Below are 21883 nucleotides of genomic sequence, written 5' to 3'. Positions count from 1 at the left end.
CCCAGTAGACATCTTGCTCTCAGTCCCAGATTACCTGTTGGAAATGGAGGTGTGAGTCTAGCATAGCTGCTGTCAACCTAATGCATTTATACCTCCCAAAGGGCATTAAACAATGTCTGGAGAGATTTTTTTTTTTTTTTTTTTGTAGTTAGGAGTGGGGGGTGGGGTGGGTGAGCAGTGCTACTGGCATATAGTAGATTGTAAGCAAGGTTATTGCTAAATATGTTACAAGTGTGTGAGACAGTCCCCCATAACAAAGAATTATCTGGTCCAAAATATCAGTAGTGTCAGTCGAAACCCTGCACTCTAGCACATCCAAGTGATGTCATTTGATCAGTGTAGTGCTGCTGTAGAAGTTCTCGTAAACCGCTACCCATTGAAGAGATTCTGCCAGGATGTAGAATTTTAGTAGAAGAAACCTCTGATACCTCGTTTGCCAGTGGCATGCCCATATTCCTCACTGGGACACAGGAATGTGGCAGTATGTGGTCCAGGTTCACAAACATACACTGCCGATTATCTTGGTAAATCTTCATGGAGGAAGGATCAAACCTCAAGGCATCCCAGAGTGGTCTGAGTCCTGTGACTGTCTGGTATGTAGTAAGTCTCCTCTATAGTACCCTCTAAGGATGGTCTCCAAGAAATGCTGATAAATGTGGGTGAGGAACAGGAAGCTAGTCTTTAAGATTGCCCGTAGGCACATATCTTAACAAACAGAAGGCATCTTCGTGTGAAATAGAGCAAAGTAGCCCTTCTTGGTGGGTACAGCCTCAGACCACCATTCCCCTCCTTGGTTAGATGCTGCATGCAGGGCACAACCTGTACAGTTGTATGAGCTGGTCCTGAAAGTTACAAATGAAATGAAGTGATGTAGTTCCCAGCTTTGAGTTCTATAATATACTTTACCCAGCTCATCAGCAGAAACTAGTTGGTCCTATTCAAAGATAAGCTTCCCCTTGGCTTTTATTAGTACAGCAATAAACAAGAAACGGTAGCATGAGTAACTTGGTCCTTGAATATCATTTTTGGGTGAAATCTAGGATGGCCAAGAACTTGTGTGGCAGCTGTTGTTCTTGAGTGCTGAGAAATGGGCCTGGTGCCTCATGGATGAGCCTCGTTACATCCTCTCAAGACTAGAGTTCAGATTTTCTCAAATGGCAGGAAGGAGAGGTGACATTTGGGAGGCGCCTACTTCTCCTCAGCACCTTGTACAGATGGGAAGGGAAGCAAAGTAGAGGCTCTCACCCCCGCCCCCCAGCTATAGGAGCTTGCCCATGGCGGTCAGAGTTACTTTACCCCCCCCCCACCGTGAGCTCTGTCATTCAGGACTTTCATGATGCCCTATCACCTCTTCCTCTCTGATGGAGCACCTGCCTCAGCAGGGGAAGGGATAGTTCTGTCATTCCCTGCCCATCCTTCCATCATTTGTAAGAATCTATTTTTCTCTTTATATAACTGCTTTGCATTCCTTTTTTACATCTGTATCAGTCAGGATAGTCTGGTTTATGCTGTGGTAAGAAAATACTCTCAAAAATCTTAAAAGACTTTTATAGGAGCAACAGTTTATTTTTATTTAAACTATATGTTCTTTGTGTATTTGCTGGGGCTCTCTTCCTTCTCATTACCATTTTTACTCCAGAATCTTACCATTTTACCAGTCACTGTAGTGGAGAGAAAAAGAATATGGTGAAGCATGTCTTGGCTCATGAAGCTTCTGCCTAGAAATTATATGTATCTCCTCCACTCTCATTTCTTGGGCCAGAGCAAGTCATGTGGCCATCCCAATTTTTACTTACATAAGGAGAAAAAGAGCTGGAATATTTGCAAATATTTGCAGTGACTACCACACTGCTGATTTGACATCAAATGTTGACATTGAAATACAATAAGCCATAAATAGCCTGGTTAGTTTTCCCTTCATTCCACAGTGGATTTGGGCTGACTTAATAGTTAAAGTTACTCCATCTCATTTTTATACTATTTGCATTTTTACTTCTAAAAGAAGGAAAGGCAGGAAAAATACAAAAATTTTGTGAATCGCTGTTTCATTATATTCTGAACAGTTGTTAAATAATTCATAGTTTTTATTGTAATGTGTAAGTAGTTACATTTTCTTTTCAAAAGTTGTGCTATAAAATACATAAAATTTATTAATCTTAACTGTTTTTAGGTGTACAGTTCAGTGATGTTAAGTGTATTCAAACCATTGTGCAACTAGGTAATGTGGATATTTTGATAGGATTTCACTTTTATGGTGTTTAAGAAAAAATATAAAATTAGAGCCTCAAGTCTTGGTTTAAATATATGAATTTAAACAAACTCATTCACTGCTTTGTGTTGGTTTTCTAATTTTGCAGAAAGTTTTTCTCTGTGATTCATGTAATCATTATTATGTATTTTCTCTCACGTGTTAACACATCTTTGTCTTTTATTCCCATTTATTCAATAGATAATTGTAAAATGCCTGTTATGTACCAGCTTAATGCCATCTGCTGAGTATACATTTGTAAACAAGACAAACCTGGCCTTTACCATTCGGATCTTGGTCAAAGTTAAGATGAGCTTAGCTTCTCAGATGTCCAGTTAAATTATATTTGATCATACTATCTCAGTTTCCGTGGAATTATTTTTTAATGGGCGGCAACATAAAGTTATGAATATCCTCTTTGATTAGCTGTCAGCGTATACTAATGGTCATGTTTAATTCTTTCCATATGTGACTGGTTATCTTAAGATGAGATTTTCTCAATCACTAGAAGCAGTATACCATAACGGTTAAGAGTTCAATCCCTGGAGCCAAACTGTGTATATCAAATCTTATTTCATAGCACAGTCACTTATTAACTATATCAGTTTTGTAATCTGTAAAATGGATAATTGTTATCCTACAAAAACCCTAAGATGCTTATTATGAAGTTAATATGTATAAAATAAGTAATATGTACAAGGTACTTAGAACAGCGTATGACACACAGAAATCACCTATATAGTTGTTTTTGTTTTTAAAGGTATTGGATTTGCTTAATTATTTTGTAGCTTAAAATATCTGCATTAACTAAATCAGAGACTTTACATACTTAGGCAGTCTTTATAGAATCAAGTAATTGAAAAAGGAAAATCATTAGAACAGTGATATTATTAACTGTATGAATCTATTTAAAGTAGGGACAATTCTGAGCTTGAAGTTAACACTGGATATGCCCCCCCCCCCACTGTCTCAACCCCCAGCACCTCCAACTTATAATTATAGATTTTCAGGTTTTATATGTGCAGGTCATCTTTAGAAAGTGAGACAGTCCACCTCAAAGAGTTTTTATATTCCTGGGTTGGGGAAAGTATTATTTTACAAGGGTTGCCATAACAAGTGCCAGAGAACAGGTCAATTAAACAATAGAAATTTATTCTTTCACAGTTTTGGATGCTAGATGTGCAAGATCAAGGTGTTAGCAAGTTTGGTTTCTTCTGAGGATCTCTCTGGCTTGTTGAGAGGCGTCTTCTCCCTCCCTCAGTGTGTGTCTAGGTCCTAATTTCCCCTTCTTAAAAAGACATCAGTTGTTGGGCCCACTTGTATGACCATATTTTACCTGTTGCCTCTTCAAAGTGCTGTGTCCACATACAGTTAACATTTTGAGGTACTGGGAGTAAGGCTTCAGCATAGAAATTTTAGTGGTGGAGGGAGACATAGTTCAGTCCCTAAAAGGGAACGAAGCTAAAACCAACAGGTACAATACAAGATAGAAATTTTTTTCAGAATCACCAAGCAGAACAAAAAGTAAGCATACTTTGAAAGTTGGAAAAAAAAAAAAGTATAACATTTTAAATGTCCTGCTTTTGAATAACCTGTAGCTTATTTTACCAGTTGTCAGGTTCTGCTCCCTTTTAGGGATTTGTCTGTCATACAATATTTATCTTAAGGACTAACTTGCTAATAGTAGTAGCTGTAGCGCCTAAAAAAAACCCCTACAATCTGAAGGGACTTAGAGTAGCAGTTTATCACTGTAGAGAACCTTAGAGGTGTGACCTTAATTCCACATCTCCTGTTGTGGATTGAATTATGTATCCCCCCAGAATATGTGGCGGTCCTAACCCCTAGTACCTGGTGAATGTAACCTCACTTGGAAATAGGGTCTTTCCACATGTACTCAAGTTAACAGGAGGTTATTAAAGTGGGCCTTAATCTAATATGACTGGTATCCTCATTGAGAGAGGAGACAAACACACAGGGAGAATGCTGTGAGACGATGGAGATTAGAGTGATCCATCTACAAGCCAAGGGATGCCACAGATGGCTGGCAGTACCAGAAGCTAGGTGACACGCATGGAACCCATTCTACCCGGAGCCTTCACAAGACGGCATGATCTTGCTGACACCTAGATTTCTGTTGGCTACCCTCTAGAACTGTGAGAGAGTAAATCTCTTGTTTTAAGCTACATAGATTATGGTCATTTGTTATGGCAACCCTAGGAAACTCATTATATATCCTCTTTGTTCCTCTTGCTTGATGCTGGTGAACCTCCTTATTGTGCATTGGGTTTACACATGCAAAGGAAAGGTTCTTTGGCTTTGGTAGAAACTGAATTTGACAAGTAAAATTCTCTCTGGCAGTTGCCTTATCAGAATATGTTCCATATAGCTTTTGTGTTTTTTTCTTTTTCCTTTAAAGGGAGTTTAATTGAAAGAAGTCGTGGGTTTATAAGCAACTACAACTTTTTGCTAGTCTTTCTTCATCATCTTGAATTAGCATGACCAATATTCTTAACTATGTTAGATTTTTGCATAACAGTTTTTACATAACAATATATTTAAGACTAAAGACTAAATTATATATCTGGACTTTCCTATTTAGGACTTACTATTCCCTAAGTGAAATTTCAGAGGATAGAACTTTTTTCAAGTGTTTAAATATATTAGACACTTGAGTAGCTGAGTCTTTATATTGAAAATAATGTATTTCTTTTAAAGATTTTTTTTTTTTTTTAGTCTCTCTGATTTGGTTTATTTACTCTCTGATTTAAAGCTTTTTCATCTGATGATAGATACATCTGTTGGTTTAGAGAATAAAATAAGCATGCATGCATTCTAAACTAATAGATAGGAAAATACAACATTATATGAATAATCCATTAATAATCAAATTTCATCTTAACAATTATCCATTCAGATACCAACACAGCAGTTGGGAGAGCTGATGCTTATAAAATACCCTCAGAAACTGCTGCCGTAGCATCAGATTTTTCTTAGTAGCATAAATAAAATAATATAGAAACAAAAACTAAATTATTCCATTATATTCTTATAATATTACCTAAATCCTTTGCTTTGAATATTTACAAGGCTTATAATTTGCTATAGTTTGCACATGAACAGAGCATAGTTGCGGAAGTATTTGGCTAGATGTCAGCCCTCAGAAAGTCTATACAGGTCTTCCAAAGATTTTTGAATTAATTTGTTTTATGTATTTAACAAAAAATAATATTGGAACAGATTCTAGAGCTAGAATTACAGTTTTTGTGGTAATTGGAAAATATTGGCAAAATATTATTCTTTGAAAGCAGCTTAATGACAAGTATACAAGCATTAGAAATGAAGTGATTTGGAGAGAGGAAATTCAGGACTAGAACAAAAGGATGGAATGGTTTCCAGGCCTGTTAGGAAGACAAGCAAAGAGATCTACCACTCCAGACCTAATTCTCATCCGCAAAGAAAATTACTTGGTGATATGGAAATGATGAGTCACTTTAGGAATTCTGAGTGTAGAGAACCACATACTGAGACAAAATTTAAAAAGGAAAAAAAAAGAAAAACAGTCTCTGAATTCAGAGAAAAGACAGTTGTGATGTGATGACCTTGAGACTATAAAAGTCAGGAAATGTTGGCTAACTTCCTAGAATAAATTTGTAACTAAGAAATTTTGACAAGGAAATTGAGAGAGACAGAGACTGGTCTGGTTGCATAAGGGCTTATAATGTTCTCAGGTATGAGAAGATAGGGAAGGAAGGGATACCTGTAACAGCTAAAAATGCAGAAGTCATTTTTAAATAGGGCAGTGGGTTCAAGTTGGAAGAACTGGGGGCTAACATGGTATAAAAGCCTATATTGCTTTGACAGGCTATCTGTAGGACTCCAGACTTGGAGACTGCTGCCAGTGAGACCTCAGAAGAAAGAGGGGAACATGACTTTGGAAACCGGAGGAAGAGGTTCCTTGTTGAATAACAGTAGAAAGCTTAACCTAAGTGTCTCCTGCACACTGTATAATTGTAAAGTTCAATATTTAGCTGAGGAGATTTCCAAGGAAAGGGTTGGAGGTAGGGTCTGAGTTTTTTCTTGCTGCTTAGTAGTAAAATGCAAGAGGAAAGAAAGAAATTGAGGGAAGAAGTATTAAATCCACCAGGACTTGATGACTTGGGAAATTCTTACCCTGATCCATATAGCAAAAGAGAAATTGCTTCTGAAAATGTGGCGTAGAGAAAAACAAGAGGATGTTGCTGAAGAGCTTTTCCCTAAAAATCTTCGGTAGACCACAAGGTCAAATTATTTAACCACATAAAGGGCTCTTTTAAGAGATTAAGGGTCTGAGCTAAAGATCATCTTAACCAAATTAAACAGCCTGTGGGAAATTTGAGTATCACCCCTCAGGCCTCTCAGAAGGAGCCCAGATAGAGAAGATATTATCTACCAAAGATTTGTGGGTGTGTCTTTTTCTAATGATGAAAACCCACCAAAATTTATTCAAGACCCCCAGGTATCTTGAAAAAATTGTATATCAGAAACATTGCCAACTTGGACTTAAAGAGACAGCACAGAATGAAAGGAGGCTCCATCAGAAGCCAGCTGATAAAAGTACTCAGCTGTAAAAACTGCTATCTTTCAGGAAAAAGAAAGGATTATTAAGAGGGCAGAGCTGAGAGCCACAGAGGCTTATTGCCAGGCCTTGAAATCTAATTAAGAAAAATACAGCATTTGCCCAACTGGATTTCAAAATTCTTGTGGACCAGTGATTCTTTTTTACCTTCCACCTTTCCCCATCTTTTTTTTTTTTTTTTTTTTTAAGGGCCGTACCCGTGGCATATGGAGGTTCCCAGGCTAGGGATCAAATTGGAGCTATAGCTGCTGGCCTCTGCCACGCCGCAGCAACACCATATCCAAGCCTAATCTGCAACCTACACCATAGCTCATGGCGACACCAGGTCCTTAACCCACTGAGCGAGGCCAGGGATCGAACCTGCAACTTCATGGTTCCTAGTCAGATTCGTTTCTGCTGCGCCACAGCGGGAACTCCAGGAATTTCTACAATTGTTAATTTTTACCTGTCCAACCATTGAATGCTGGGAATGTTGGGGACAGATAGTATGTCTCTTTAGTTTCACAGATCCACAGTTGGAGTGGAATTGTGCCCAGGAGCTATACTTAATAGTTATATTCAGGACCCATATCTGCAACAAACTTATATGATGAGATTTGGATTTTTGGAGCTGATATTTTGATGAGATTTTGGGCTTGAATTAATATTGTAATTTGATGAGACTTTGGGTTGTTGAGATGGGCAAATGTTTTGCGTTTTGGAGGGATGTGAATCTTTGGAGAGTGAAGGGCAGACTATTAGAGGCAGAACTCTAAGATGGTCCCTAAGACTTCCACCTCCTGGTTAACACACATCTAATAATTACTTAGTTTTGGTTAAGGTGCTTCTGTGCAGTGATTTTGCAGATTTAATTGAGATACTGAATCAGCTGACCTTCATATAGGGAGTTTATTTGACTGGTCTTAGACTTGGATTATCTGACTTAAAATGGTAGCAAGTGAGTGGAACTGCTCTGGTTGGTTTGGCTTATCTCTGGAATTCAGTTGGGTTTAAGTGTCTCCCAAAGTACATGGGTAACTTAAGGAAGATACACACACTTTAATGGACCTCTGATTAATGTTAGGGAGGCGTGGACTGAAGAGTGGACAGTATGTACGTAAATAACCAGTGTCCACCATACTTCTTACTGCCTTCAAAATGAAGTTGCAATTTTTAAATATATAGCATTCCATAAAAGGTTTAGCATGATTTCCCACTCAGCATAATTTTGTTTCACTATACTTCTCCCTCTCTTGATACATAATAATCCAATCACCCTGACTTTTCAACTTTTAATGAATTATCTTGTCTCCTGCTTATTTGTATGAGCTGATCTCCCTCCTAGGAAGACACTTATGGCTAGCTAATGCCTATTCATCTTTAAATTCTTGTCATTTCCTTTACAGGATTTTCTCTAAGTTTCAGAGTCTAGGTTTTTTATTGTTTTGTCTTTCCCTAAAATATGTCTAATATCATACTTATTCTTATTGCCTCGGTTTCTTGATTGTCTTCTTGATTAGAATATAAACTGTATATATTTTCCTTATTCTATTCTCAGCAGCATTCTTAAAGTCCGATGTCTAGTAAATGCTCAAAAATTGCTTGATTGGTACCTCATTGCCTCTGTAGAAACAGAGGAGAATCTCTGTTCTCTAGAAGGTATGGCCCTCCACAAACTGTTTATTACTGAGGAGATAGGTTCTAAGAGGGAGAGCCTTCAAACAGAAAAAAATAAGAGTATTTGCTCCAGACCAACTCTATATATAATCTTTTTTCCACCCACTAATCCACAGCTAGCTAGGTTGTTTGATTATCCTTGGAGTGCTGTTTGGTCCTTGGCCCATAGCAAAGCTTTTAAATTCTTTCCTTTCTTTCTTTTTTTATTTTGTGAAAGGGGTGAGATGGGAGAATAGAGCTTTGAGGATTGTATTTCTTTTTCCTAAAGCAGCATGCCTGGGAGGTACGGCAGACTTGGATCTGTAATCATTTGGCAGTGATTTCCAAAGTGAGGTTGAAGGCTTTATTTTTCATTTTCCTGCCTTACTATTATTAGCAAGAATTTTCAGAACAGGGTTCAATAATAATTGTTAATAGCAAGTAGATTTTTTGGGGTGATAATTTTAATAATATTGCTTCTAGGGTTTACTGTTGAGCATAATGTAGGATGTTAATTTAAGAGAGAATTTTTCCCCCTGGGAGTTTGTTGTCAGTTATGGAAGTTAAATTTTATTTTTTAATTTTTTATTATAGTTGATTTACAGTGCTTTGTCAATTTCTGCTGTACAGCAAAGTGACCCAGTTGTACATATATATATATATATTCTTTTTCTCATGTTATCTTCCATCATATTCCATCACAGGTGATTGGATATAGTTCCCTGTGCTGTACAGCAGGACCTCATTGCTTATCTCCTCCAGATGCAGCAGTTTGCATCTACTTACCCCAAACTCTCAGTCCATCCCACTCCCTCTCCCTTCCCTTTGGCAACCATAAGTCTCTTTTCCATGATGAAAGGATGAAAGTTAAAATTTTAAAATTAATGCCTTTATAACATCTTTTTAGATGGTTGTGTGATTTTTCACCTTCTTTTTCCCTATTGATTTAACCTAATAGATTTCCTAACACTAAGCATTCTTGTATGCCTATGGATTTTTTTTTAATAAACCTGAAAATTATTTTATATTGTTAATACATTCTTGAAGGTTTACATTCTTGAAGGTTTTTACTTCTGTTTTTGAGATTGGAAAGTAATTTTTTCCTTTTAATTGTCAATTTTGATATCAGGGCATTCTTTCTTCATATTAAATGATTGAATAAATTTCCTGTCTCTCTCTTCCCTCCCTCCCTTCCTTCCTGTTCTAGGTCAGATAGAGAAATTAATAAGGAATTAACTATTTTCTGAATATTCCAGAATATACTTAAACTTCCTAGGACTAGAAATTTTGTTGTACATAATTCTTAAATATGTTCAGTATCACATATGGTTATTCTTTGTCCTCTTTCTTGAGTAAATTTTTATGATTCAGAATATTAGGAATTTCATTAAGATGAGAAGCTTGTATCCCACTGTAATCATCTACTTAAATTTATTTTTTTTATTCTCTATATTCCCTCCTCACTTTATTTTGCCATATTTCTAATATAATCTGTCAGAAGTTTTATTTTATTGACTTATAATAGTTTGTGGATTTATTCATTTTATTCTTATCTCTTATTAAGAGAGAGAGAAATTTCTTTAATAATACAGAAGCCACAGACTGGAAGTTATTTAGAATATAGCCATCCAGACAATATAGGACAGGCTAAAATAGAAACAGAAGAAAAGCGTGGTTCACAGTTTTTGTTTATCATGGCCTTTGTTACATAAAAACACTGGCATCTTTATTCCTCAAGATAAGATCATTAAAAGCAGAACTTTAAGAAACCCCTCATACAACAGGAAACAGTTTTTTCGGATGTTGTTATTGATATTTCTCTGGTTGATATATACTGTTTTGCCTGTTTGATATTCACTGTTTTCCTTACTGATATGCAGTTTTTCGATAGTCATTGATATTATATTAAGGCCTCATTTCACAAAAAAATGTTAATACCATGATTTATTTGGACATATTTCCAAAAGTTCTTAAATGTTTTATAAAAATTGAGATGTAATTGAAGAATGTAATAAATCAATACAAATGTAAAATGACCTTCAAAGATCTCTGAAGCTTATTTTTAGAAACATTTATTACATTGTATTGCTGTGTTATAGATATGATGAAGATTTTTCTAAAGTAGCTATGACAGTTTATCAGAAAAGATATATAGGACTACAAATAGAAAGGAAATCCTTTGAACAGATTTATAAATAGCTTTCAGCTGACTGCTATTTTTATTACATTTCCATTTCATTAATGCAAATTTAATTTTCATCTAATAACAAAAGAATAAGTATAAGGTATAATTTAAGAAAAGTATCATATAATATTTGCTTTTCTAGTTCCTTTTGCATTAATTCACTTGATAAACATGATTCTCATCCTTGCAAATACTATAGTAAGTTCCAAAGAGACATGGAAGTTATGATGGCCTAAGGGAGATGAAATGACTAATTACAGTGCAGTGGAAATCATGATATAATATAAATGTGGTGAAATTTTCTTATGAAACAAAAGTTAACTAGAAAAAGGAATGTATCACCATGCTCTGGGAATTTTAGGTAAAACATTACAGAGGACTCATGTGAATAGATTTGTAGGATTGGCGGGAATTTCCTACAGTGATAAAGGGTAAAGGGAATTTGCGTTATGTTCATGTGTACTAAATTGTGAAGTGGTCTCATATGTTTAGGGAGCTGTATCTTGTTAGACAATGCCAGGTGTGTAGCCCAAAGAGGATGAATTTTGGAAATATGGACAAGGTCTACTTCCTGAAAGGCCTTTTATGCAATTATAAGAAAGCTATTCTTAACCTTTTTCCAACTTGAAATCATTATATGAATAATATTGTCTGAACAAGATACAGTGTAAGTGGGTATTTTTTGGTCACTATACACTATTAGATAAATTGTGGATTAGGTACATTTCTTAGTATTAGTTCACAGGAACAGAAAGCACTATGGCATTTTAGCATAAAGGGGTTTAATTGAGGGTATAGCTCTTGATAAAGTGTTCAGAAGCGTGCTAGAACTATTGAGTTTTAGAACTTGCTATTACTGCCGTGTTACTGTCTCTCACCCTGTGACTCCTAGGAGTACACCTGGAAAGCTGTGTTCTTTCCCCACTGCTCTTACCCCGCTTAGTGTCTCTTACCCTTCAGGTCCCCATGAACATCCTGTCAGCGGAAACAGCAACAGAAATGGTCTCTGCCCCACTTTCTGCCTACAAGTCTTAAGCACATCCAGTTAGTAGAAACTTAATTTCATCCAGAACTCCAGCTGTAGGAGAGTCTGGTAAATGTAAGTTTTAGCTTTCCAGTCATTTGCAGTACAGGAAGGCACAGAGGAGAATAAGGAAGAGGATGCTGAGTACTAGTTAACCAACTCCAGTCCACTTAATATCCATAATCTCCTTTCCCAGACATTGTGTACCACTAAGTGTCACTAAATATTGCTTAAGAAGCATTATGGGAGAATTAGGAAGCCACTGGAGTCTTTTGAGTAAGGTAATGGTGTATGTGATCTCTCTTGGCTTTAGGGCAGCTCGGAATTGATTTAACAATCAGTGGTAATGGTTTAAATTAGGCCCAGGCCATGAAGATGGAGAGGGGAATATCTGATTGTTTGTTAATTAATGTAATAAATCCTCTCAAATTCTTATAGCTCATCTGTCCATTTAAAGAATATTTATTGAGTACTTATTAGGTGCAAGATAGGGTGGTATTTGCTGATACTGTAAAAGTGATGACGTATTTCCTGCCATGTTGGGTTCTCTAATGGTGCTGCAGGCATGTAGAAGAGCTTATGGGTTCATATTTCTTTCTGTGGATTAAACTGTAAAGTTGTAATCATCTGTGTATTATGTCCTCATTTAGAGATGAGAAATTTCAACATAGGAGGCTGTACATATTCTTTTGTTAAAGAAAATTGGCAATAGTAAATCTTTAGATGTGTTGCTTGTTGACTATAGAATACTTGACAGACTGCTGCTAAGGATAGTGAACAGGATATATATATATATTACTCCCTAACATTTAACCTATGTTAAATAAATATTTATACATATTTTAAGTCTTTCAAGCAAATATAGAAATTGTGTTTCCAGTAATACTTTGTATAGCATATCTGTGTTTAAATCCAATGTAGGGATTTAGAGTGCATCTCTACTTAGTGGCACACTGAGGGAATTCAACTTGATTATCTTTATATTTCTGATATACTTGTTTCAGTCAGACCCCTCTTTTTGGCTCAGTTTATCCATTTTAAAGTATCTTTTCAGTCTCAGTTTAATATACCATTCATAATATATAATCTTATTAGCGTTTACTGAGTTTTATTGTTTTCCATGTGTGTCTCAACTATATGTATTATTATAAATTATCTTTGGTATAACCTTATGCCTTGATGTCAACACTTAAACTTAAGTTAATTTGGTCTCTTGGTATCAGTAAAAACTGAAGGTACTGTCATTTATTATGATCTTTATCACTTTAAAATAAAAAACTAACCATTATAATAAAAGTACATGAAAAAGTCTCTGTGACTTTGATTTTCATCTAAGGTAACATGTTAGCTTCATGGTACATGCACTGCTTGCATACCTAAAAACTTTTTCTGGAGTCTTTTTAACCTAGTTCTAGAACTATAAGAATTTGTTTTCCTATATGTTTTTATAGCTTTTCTTGATTATGAACTAAAAATTTCAGTCGAGCGGATTATATTATATAATCACTTATTATTGCAGCTTATCAAAACATTCCCAAATTTAAGAGGCTAAAATTTATGAGGCTATAATAACAGGTTTGTTTTTTGTTTGGTTGTTTTTTTGTTTGTTTTTTGGGGTTTTTTTTGTTTTTTTTTTTGCTTTTTGGGGCCTCACTGGTGGCATATGGAGGTTCCCAGACTAGGGGTCAAATCGGAGCTATAGCCACTGGCCTATGCCACAGCCACAGCAGTGTGGGATCCAAGCTGCATCTGTGACCTATACACAGCTCACGGCAACACCGGATCCCCGACCCACTGAGCAAGGCCAGGGGTTGAACCTGCAACCTCATGGATACTAGTTGGATTCATTTCCGCTGCACCACAGTGGGAACTCCCAAAATAAGTTATTTTATTTGCTCTCAGTTCTGTGGATTAGCAGCTTGGGTTAGGCTGAGCAGGGGTGGTCTTCTCCTGTAGTGCATGTGTTTGCATCTGGCTGCTCTCTGGCTTGGATGATGTAGCTTGCCTTACTCATGTCCAGTGGTTGGTCCTGTCTGTATGCTGGGCCAGTGTCTCTAAAAGCTCCTTCTGGCTGCATCACCTGGCATCTCGGCATAAGGCAAAGGGAAGCCCCAGTGTGCAAGTGCTTTACAAATCTTTGCTTGTGGCACAACTGCTAATGTTCCATTGCTCAGTGGAAGTCACATGATGAATCCTAGAGTGGGGCCACTACACAAGGGAAAGGATACAGGGAAGGAGAAGAGATATTTTGGGGGCCATCACAGTAGTAATTTGCCACATGTGATATTTGGTTCATTGTTGAAATTTTTTTTATTTGTAGTATTTTTTACATCTCTTTACCTGAACTCTTTATGAAATGACTATTCAATGCCATTTGTTTCATGATGACTTTTTCTGAGAAAGATTTCTGTCGTAGATCACTTTCTTTTAGATGTATTTAATAACAACAAATCTCTAAGTACACGTCACACATGTATGTATATGTGCACATAATATGTATTTATAGTTTTAAGTGTGCCAATACATCTTATTTCTGTTAAGTAATCACTTAACAATTTTTTTCATCAATTTAATTATTACATAAAAGCTTACTTAGCTACATATTCTTTTAATTTTCAGCAGAGAAGGCAGAGATTCTTATTTTGTAAACAAGGAAATAAGGTCACGTTTATATAACAAATTGAGAGAACACTGTTAATTATAGTAAGTCAAGTCCAGTTTGTCTTAACCACCAGTTTTACATTTTGGTAACTGACTAAGTTGCCCCAAATTTAGAATCTTGCAATTCTTGGTGTAGGTCACGTTGAGTTGTTTTTTTTTTTAGTAGTGTGTTTTGGGGAACCACATTTTCTTACAGGTCTTTCCCTAATCACTGGCATGTTATTATTTCACTTGATTACAATGTGGAATTTTATTTTTCTCACTATTTCTAATCTAACATGTTCATTACCCATTAAAATTGGCTAGTTAAGAAAATATCAAGTTTATTGTGATGAAAACCATTTGATTTTCCCCCTTCTCAATTGACTTAAATAGTGAGGGTAGTAATGGAACATTAACTTTTAAATTTGCAGTGCATTGTACAAATAAACTATTGATTTGTATTTTTTGAAGTGTACAGGACACATTCTAGGGACAGTAGTGAAGTCTTGGTGCCAGATAACTAAGTGAACATTTACGTTCCTTCTTAAGATGTTAAACATTAAATGGGACAAAGACATTTAAAATTTCCCAGCAGTGTAAGTTGGTTTTAGGATCGAGTAGGGGGGGAAGAAAAATCTTATGATGGTAGCTAATATTGAAAAAGTGAATCCAAGGGAAAGTTCTATATTTTTTTCCTGTATGGTAAACAGTTTATTCTTCATTTCTGTAAATATTTGAGAAACAGCTGCGGTATGGTGTTATGCTAGGAACAGAAAATATATGCTATGTCTATAATCTCTGCCTTTAAGGAGATAAGGTTAAAATTTGTAAACATGTTTAAATAATTTTGTTAGTATTAACATCGAAGATGGGTCATACAATTGTATTAAGACACTAGCTACTGCTTTTTGAAAAACCAATGGAGAATTCCTAAATAGCAGAACAGATAAGGAAATTGGCTATCACCGGTTTCTTTATCAAACTGTCATTTAATTTTTAAATTACTTTGAATTTTTAGAATGAGCTATATTCATGTTGTAGCACATTTCAAATGAAAGTTGTTTCTATGATGTTTATGGCATTGTTCATTTTATATCTGGTATGCTATTGTACTTTATTTTCTTCATGTCATTGATATTTGCCTGTAACTTCTAGTTGGTAGAGTTGTACCTAGTTTTATAATAATTAGCTCCCATTTATTGAACACTTGCCTGTGTCAGGCCCCATTTAAGCATCTACAGTGCTTTGTCTTATTTGATCCTCAGGAGAACACTGAGGTAAGTGTGCTTTACTGCTTAGAAACTGAGGATCTGAGAGAATGAATGGTTTACCGAAGTTCACACATGCTAGTGAGTGACAGAGCTGAAAATGAAATCCAGGCAGTTTAGCTCCAGAGCTTGTGCCTATGTAGTAATCAGAGTCACAATCTTGTTTTCATAATATCTAAAGCCACAAATCTCTGAAAGCAATTTAAAAATAACTTGACTTAGGTATAATTGATATACAATAAACTGCAGATATTTCAAGTGTGTGATTTGATAAGTTTTGACACATATATTCACTCATGAAACTGTTACCAAATCAAGAAAATGGAACTTACCCATCACCCCAAAATGTTTCCTTCTGGTAATCCTTCCCCTGTTCTGTTGCTGGCCTTTATCCCCACAATTCCAGGCAACCATTGATCTTTTTTCTGTTACAGTAGATTAGTTTTGTTTCCTTTTCTTTTTCTTTTTTTTCTTAGGTTAAATTTTTAAAAGTTTTTGGCCATACCCACAGCCCGCAGGAGTTCCCAACCAAACATTGAACTAGAGCCGTAACAGTGACAATCTTTAACCCTCTGAGCCACGAGGGAACTCCTAGTTTGCATTTTCTATTGCATATAAACTGTATGTGGAAGTATATAATATCATGTCTTTTTTGTCTGGCTTTCCATCATTTTAAGGATTTTGAGATTCATTGGTGTTGTTGCATGTATGCGTAGCTTATTCTTACTGTTGAATAATATTCTAAGTATATAACACAATTTGTTCATCCATTTACCTGTTGAAGGACATTTGGGTTGTTTCCAGGTTTTGGCTGTTGCAAAGCTGCTGTGAACATTTGTGTACAGGTCTTTGTGTAGACATATGCTTTCTTTTCTCTTGACTAAATACCTAGGAATGGAATGGATGGATCATATGGTGAGCGTATGTTTAACTTGTTAAGAAATCACCAGCGTCTATAGTTAATAATACTGTATTATGTATTTGAATTTTGCTAAAAGGGTAGATCTTAAATATTCTTTTCACAGGAAGGAAAAATTCCTACTACATGCATAGCTGTGGATGTTAACTAGACTTATTGTGGTGATCGTTATGCAACATATGCATACGTTGAGTTGTCACTATACACCCAAAACTAATGTTATATGACAGCTATATCTCAAGTAAAAAAGAAACTGCTGAAAATTATACCTCAGAAATATTCAGTGTGTTTATGAGATGCTACCCCCATATTAATACACAAAATATTCCTTACGTACCTTTCTAAAATCTAGAAACTTCCGAATTCTGAAACCTATATGGGCCTAAGTTTTCAGAAAAGTACTGTAGACTTACTGCTTTGTGAGGTACTAAGGGACTACAAGATGTTATTTTTATTCAGTAGACATTTATTTGTTTAATTTATATAAAGCCTTTGGAAAGAAGACATGCTATCATATAAAACACTCAACGAAAAATACAGATGATGAACCTTAAGTAATTGTGTAAATGAACATTACCTCTAGGAATTAGTGAGACCATGGGTGGCATGTATTTACTTGAGGTGTTTTCATCTTGAGAATTCTCTGTAATGAAATTGCGTTCATGAGAATAGCAAATGTTCTGTATGCTATATCTTGCCTAGTGTCAGTTTGCGAGTCTAGCAGTCATTATTATTTGTGTGTATTATTTTGAAGGGCCATTCCATTAAAATTTTAAATAGTATATTTTGAGAGACACAGTAGGTAGTCTAAAAAGAAATGAGCATTATATGGTTTCATATCATACTATTTTTTAAAAAATAAGTTCTACAGAAAGGGCAAGATAGTTTCCATTCTTTACCTTCTAATCAGTTGAGCTTAAATAGAAAATGTTTGAAATTTTTTTTTTCCGGTCGTTTGTCTTTTTAGGGCTGCACCTGCGGCAAATGGAGGTTCCCAGGCTAGGGGTCTAATCGGAGCTATAGCTGCCAGCCTATGCCACAGCCACAGCAATGCCCAACCTGAACTGCATCTGTGACCTACACCACAGCTCACAGCAATGCCAGATCCTTAACCCACTGAGCTAGGCCAGGGATCGAATCTGCAACCTCATGGTTCCTAGTCGGATTCATTTCTGTTGGGCCGTGATGGGAACCTCTGAAATTGTTGACGTGGTAATGAAGTTTAATACATGTGTGTAAATTATTATAATTTTCCCATGAAGGCCTCATACATCAGGACATAGGAGAGAGTTTAAGTATAATCGAATATCTTTGTCTCAGCCTAAGTACAGAGGATCTTTCCTTCCACAGGCCTACAAGTTAGTGAGGAAGGTAGACTGTCTTTACACAGTAAGCCTGAGAGAAATAGAGGGACTGGCATATTAGTTTGAATGAAAGTAGTATTTTAACTGAATCTTGACCAGCAGAAAAATATGAGCATTTTGCCTGGAACGGATGAAGCATAGGCACTGAGATGGATTAGTGTGTTTAATAACTCCTGAGAAATACAGAAGTACCTAGGCGTGATGCAAGTGTTCGACTCAGTTTGTGGCTTAAAGGTTAAATTTGTGATGTGCATTTTACTGTCAAGACTTACCTTTGACATTTAAGTCAGATTACTGAAATTGAATATTAACCACCATGAGTTGATACATCTGATAGTTGTATCTTTTTTGCTTTTCTTAAATTGTATATCTATCTCATTATTAATTCTCTAAGACAGTTAACAAAATTTACCAGATACTTTTCTGATTTCCTTTTTGGATGCATTTTTCTCTTGCAGGATTACCTTTTGCCATCTGCCTTTCCAGAGTAAGTGGCTCTATGTGGGCACTGAACGAGGTAATATACATATCGTCAATGTGGAATCCTTCACACTCTCAGGCTACGTCATTATGTGGAATAAAGCCATTGAACTGTGAGTTTGAGCATATATTCCATATCTGAAAGTAGCAGTGCCATATATGATGGTAATATTATATAATAGCTAATTAGTAAATATAGAATTAAATATGTGAGACATTCTTGATATTAAATACAGATTTATTAGGTTTTGGTAATTATTGCCCTATTAGTAGTTTGTAAATTTAAAAACTAAATTTAATTTTAATTTATATATCTGTGTGTGTGTGTATGTATATACGTAAGTGTATGTGCGTGCATATATATATGTATATACATAAATATATTCACATATGTATAAACTATAGCATAAGTTTAATAAAACAATTACTCTTATCAGGTTAAAAACTTTCCAAGTTTTTTCTCTTCCTTTATCTTCTAATTATTCTTCTTTCAAGTGCTTGGTCATGCCCCAGTAAATTGATTTCATAACCCACTAATGAATTGTGCCAGTATTTAGAAAACACTGATCTAAGCCACTACTTGCTATGTTTTAATAATCACTAGATGTAATGTAAATGTTTGCAGTGTAACATTGCAGAATTAATTTGACGGTTAATTTCCCCTAATTTTGATATGGTAATGATTGCTATTATTTAACAATAATGACGACAACTGGTTATGCTATAGAGCCCTAAGGATCTTTAATGCTAACTTTTCACTGTCTTAGAATCTTACCTCTTTCTCTAAGTTTTTTCTTAAATGATTTAGACATAAAAATCAGAATTTAAAGATATTGGCATGGTTCATTTTCAACACTTCTTGTTTTTAAGCAAATAGCTCTATGATGTTGCATTCTATAGAATTTGACATAAGGATAAATTGGTGGCATATCTCCTAATGATGCATTGTTGTAGCTGAAACGGTGTTTTAAGTTTGGTTTTCCTTCCTTTGGCAGGGACATTGTTATCATATCTCAGTCCCTTGGCACAAGGTGTGGGTTTTCAAGCTCTGTTGAGTTGATCACAGCATATAGTGGGGAGGCCTGGTGCAAGTGTCTTTGGTTTCACAAGTAGCTCTCAGGAAGTGGACTGGTCTCTCAAGACTCAGGTTTTATGGATAGAGAGGTGCTTATTTCTACTGTGTAGGCATCAGTTCAGCTACGTTCTTATCTACGTGACATCTTTTCTCTTAGCAACTATTGGTGGCCTTATTTTGTTGATATTTTAAAGGTATAATGGAATTTTTCCTACTTTTGGTAGGAATTGTAGAGCTTGATGAAATGTCCCAATTGGAGGCTAGAATTGAGTAAAACAAGATAGCAGTTAGCTTTATTTTAAAATATTAACTTTGAGAATTCTACTATGTGAATTCTACCTCATGAATATTTTGATCCATATTAAGAACTGTACATCTGTTATTGATCACTTACTGAAATGTGTTCATCCTTTGTGAATTTAACTTTATCTTCCACTCATTATTCCTACTGTAATGAATATGTAGTTGTATTGAAATTTTTAACTGAAGGAAAAAAAATTTTAATTTTTTTTCTTTTAGGTCATCTAAATCTCACCCAGGACCTGTTGTTCATATAAGTGATAATCCAATGGATGAAGGAAAGGTAGATTATTGAAAAACTTATATGTATTTATTACTTAATCCTTGAATTTTTAAATTCATGCATTTTTTAAACAAGCAAACTATTCCAGAACCACGTTTACTTTGCAAAGTTGAGATTGCAAACAAAGGTTGTGTATCATATACACTTAATGGCTTATTTTTGCATTCTGAAGAACAAGTGAAAGGATTAGAATCAGTTACATTTTAAAGAATAAAACCTTAAAACAATGAGTGTTTTAAAAATACAATTAATAGTTTTTAACTTATTTTTGGCTTATTTAAAATAATTGCCCTGATTTTCTGATAATCTGACAAAAACCATTTTCTTTTCGTTTTGAATTCTTTTTTACACTAGTTATACAATCTTATAGAGTTGTCTCTATCTCTACCCCCTAAATTTTTCTTCATAAATAGCCCAGATTCAATAGAGATTTTTTTTAAATGATGCCTAATTTTTTTATACTCTGAAACCAGTTTCATGCAGTCATTATCTATCTATTGTTAATTTAGGTTCATTAATACATTGAAAAATAATAAAATTTTCTTTTTCAAGAGTCTCTTCCCTAATTCAGACTAGTCTCTCAGTAGTTCTACTTAATACATTTCGTGATATTAGTCTGCTTAAATACCAGGAAGTTTATCTCTGTCAGAAATCAGTGAGATTGAAACTTCTAGATTTCATGAAGAAGTTTAATCAGGTTTTTCCTTTCATCATTTAGTGGGAGTGATGGAGCCTATATGTTGTGTTAACACTCTTCTCTTATTTGCCACTGGGAAAACAGAAGGATAGCTGTACAGTTTGTAGTGAGGTTATAATCATAAAGTTGTATAGTTTGGAGAGTAACTTTACCTAAAGCAAGTTACAGTAACCTGTATCTTCACTTACTTAATATTTTTGATAAAAGATAATTGTTTAAAAGCCAGCCTTTGGGTGGGAGGCATGGTGGAAGAATTAAAAACTTGCCTTTTTTGTATGTTGAATGAGTCACCAATATCTTTTTTTCTTTCTTTGTCTTTTTAGGGCCACACCCACGGCATATGGAGGTTCCCAGGCTAGGAGTCGAATTGGAACTACAGCTGCTGGCCTACACCACAGCCACAGCAACGCGGGATCCTAGCCACGTCTGCAACCTACATCACAGCTCATGGCAACACCGGATCCTTAACCCATTGAGCAAAGGCCGGGGATCGAACCCACATCTTCATGGATGCGAGTCGGGTTTGTTAACCACTGAGCCACGATGGGAACTCTGAGTTACCAATTTCCCTTCTTCCATTGCAGTCTCTTTTCAGTCTTGTCATGACCACTACACTTCAAAGCATTCCATCCCATTCTTGAGTCATTTCCAGATCAATCGTCCTAGAGTGCCATTTTAATTTTATTGCTCTCCTGTTCAGAAGCATTCAGTGGTTCTGCAGTATCTTAAAAAAAAAAAAAGCAATGTTTGCTTAAAACATAGCCTTAGGTTTCTTTGAGAACATCTTTACCTGAATGCTGTGCTGAAGCAAATAGTTATTGTTGCCCAAATTTGAGCTACTCTTTACTACCTCCATGCCTTATTTATGTAAATCTCTCTGTTGGCATTCTTTCCCACTATAATCTCTTTCTGCTGAATCACATCTTGAGGCTTAGGTTAAATACATATCAGGACACCTTTTCTGACAGAAAATGCTTTTTCTCACTTCCAAATTCATTAGCATCTTAGTTGTGCAAGTTTTATGGTATTTACCACATATTACCTCGAATTAGATATGTGTATCTCAGCTCCCTTGAATTTGAAATACTCCTTGAACACAGAGATAATATTTATGCAGGTTTATATTTCCCATAGCAGTCAACATACA

General features: G+C 35.5%; 1 protein-coding gene across 3 annotated transcripts in view; it reads left to right on the top strand.

Moving 5' to 3' along the window:
- STXBP5 (syntaxin binding protein 5) overlaps positions 1–21883 on the top strand; it is a 170945-nt gene that overhangs the window by 32251 nt on the left and 116811 nt on the right. For all 3 annotated transcript variants that reach the window (XR_007133504.1, XM_047769986.1, XM_047769988.1), the window contains exons 5-6: positions 18360–18494; positions 19976–20039. Coding sequence is in view for 2 of the 3 variants with exons in the window: in XM_047769986.1 (XP_047625942.1) it covers positions 18360–18494; positions 19976–20039 (199 nt within the window). In the remaining variant the exon portion in view is untranslated. The remainder of the gene's footprint in view (positions 1–18359; positions 18495–19975; positions 20040–21883) is intronic.

This window comes from Phacochoerus africanus, chromosome 2 (genome assembly GCF_016906955.1).
Source record: "Phacochoerus africanus isolate WHEZ1 chromosome 2, ROS_Pafr_v1, whole genome shotgun sequence".
Classification (NCBI taxonomy): Eukaryota; Metazoa; Chordata; class Mammalia; order Artiodactyla; family Suidae; genus Phacochoerus; species Phacochoerus africanus.
This window is presented reverse-complemented; position numbering and strand designations above follow the sequence as displayed.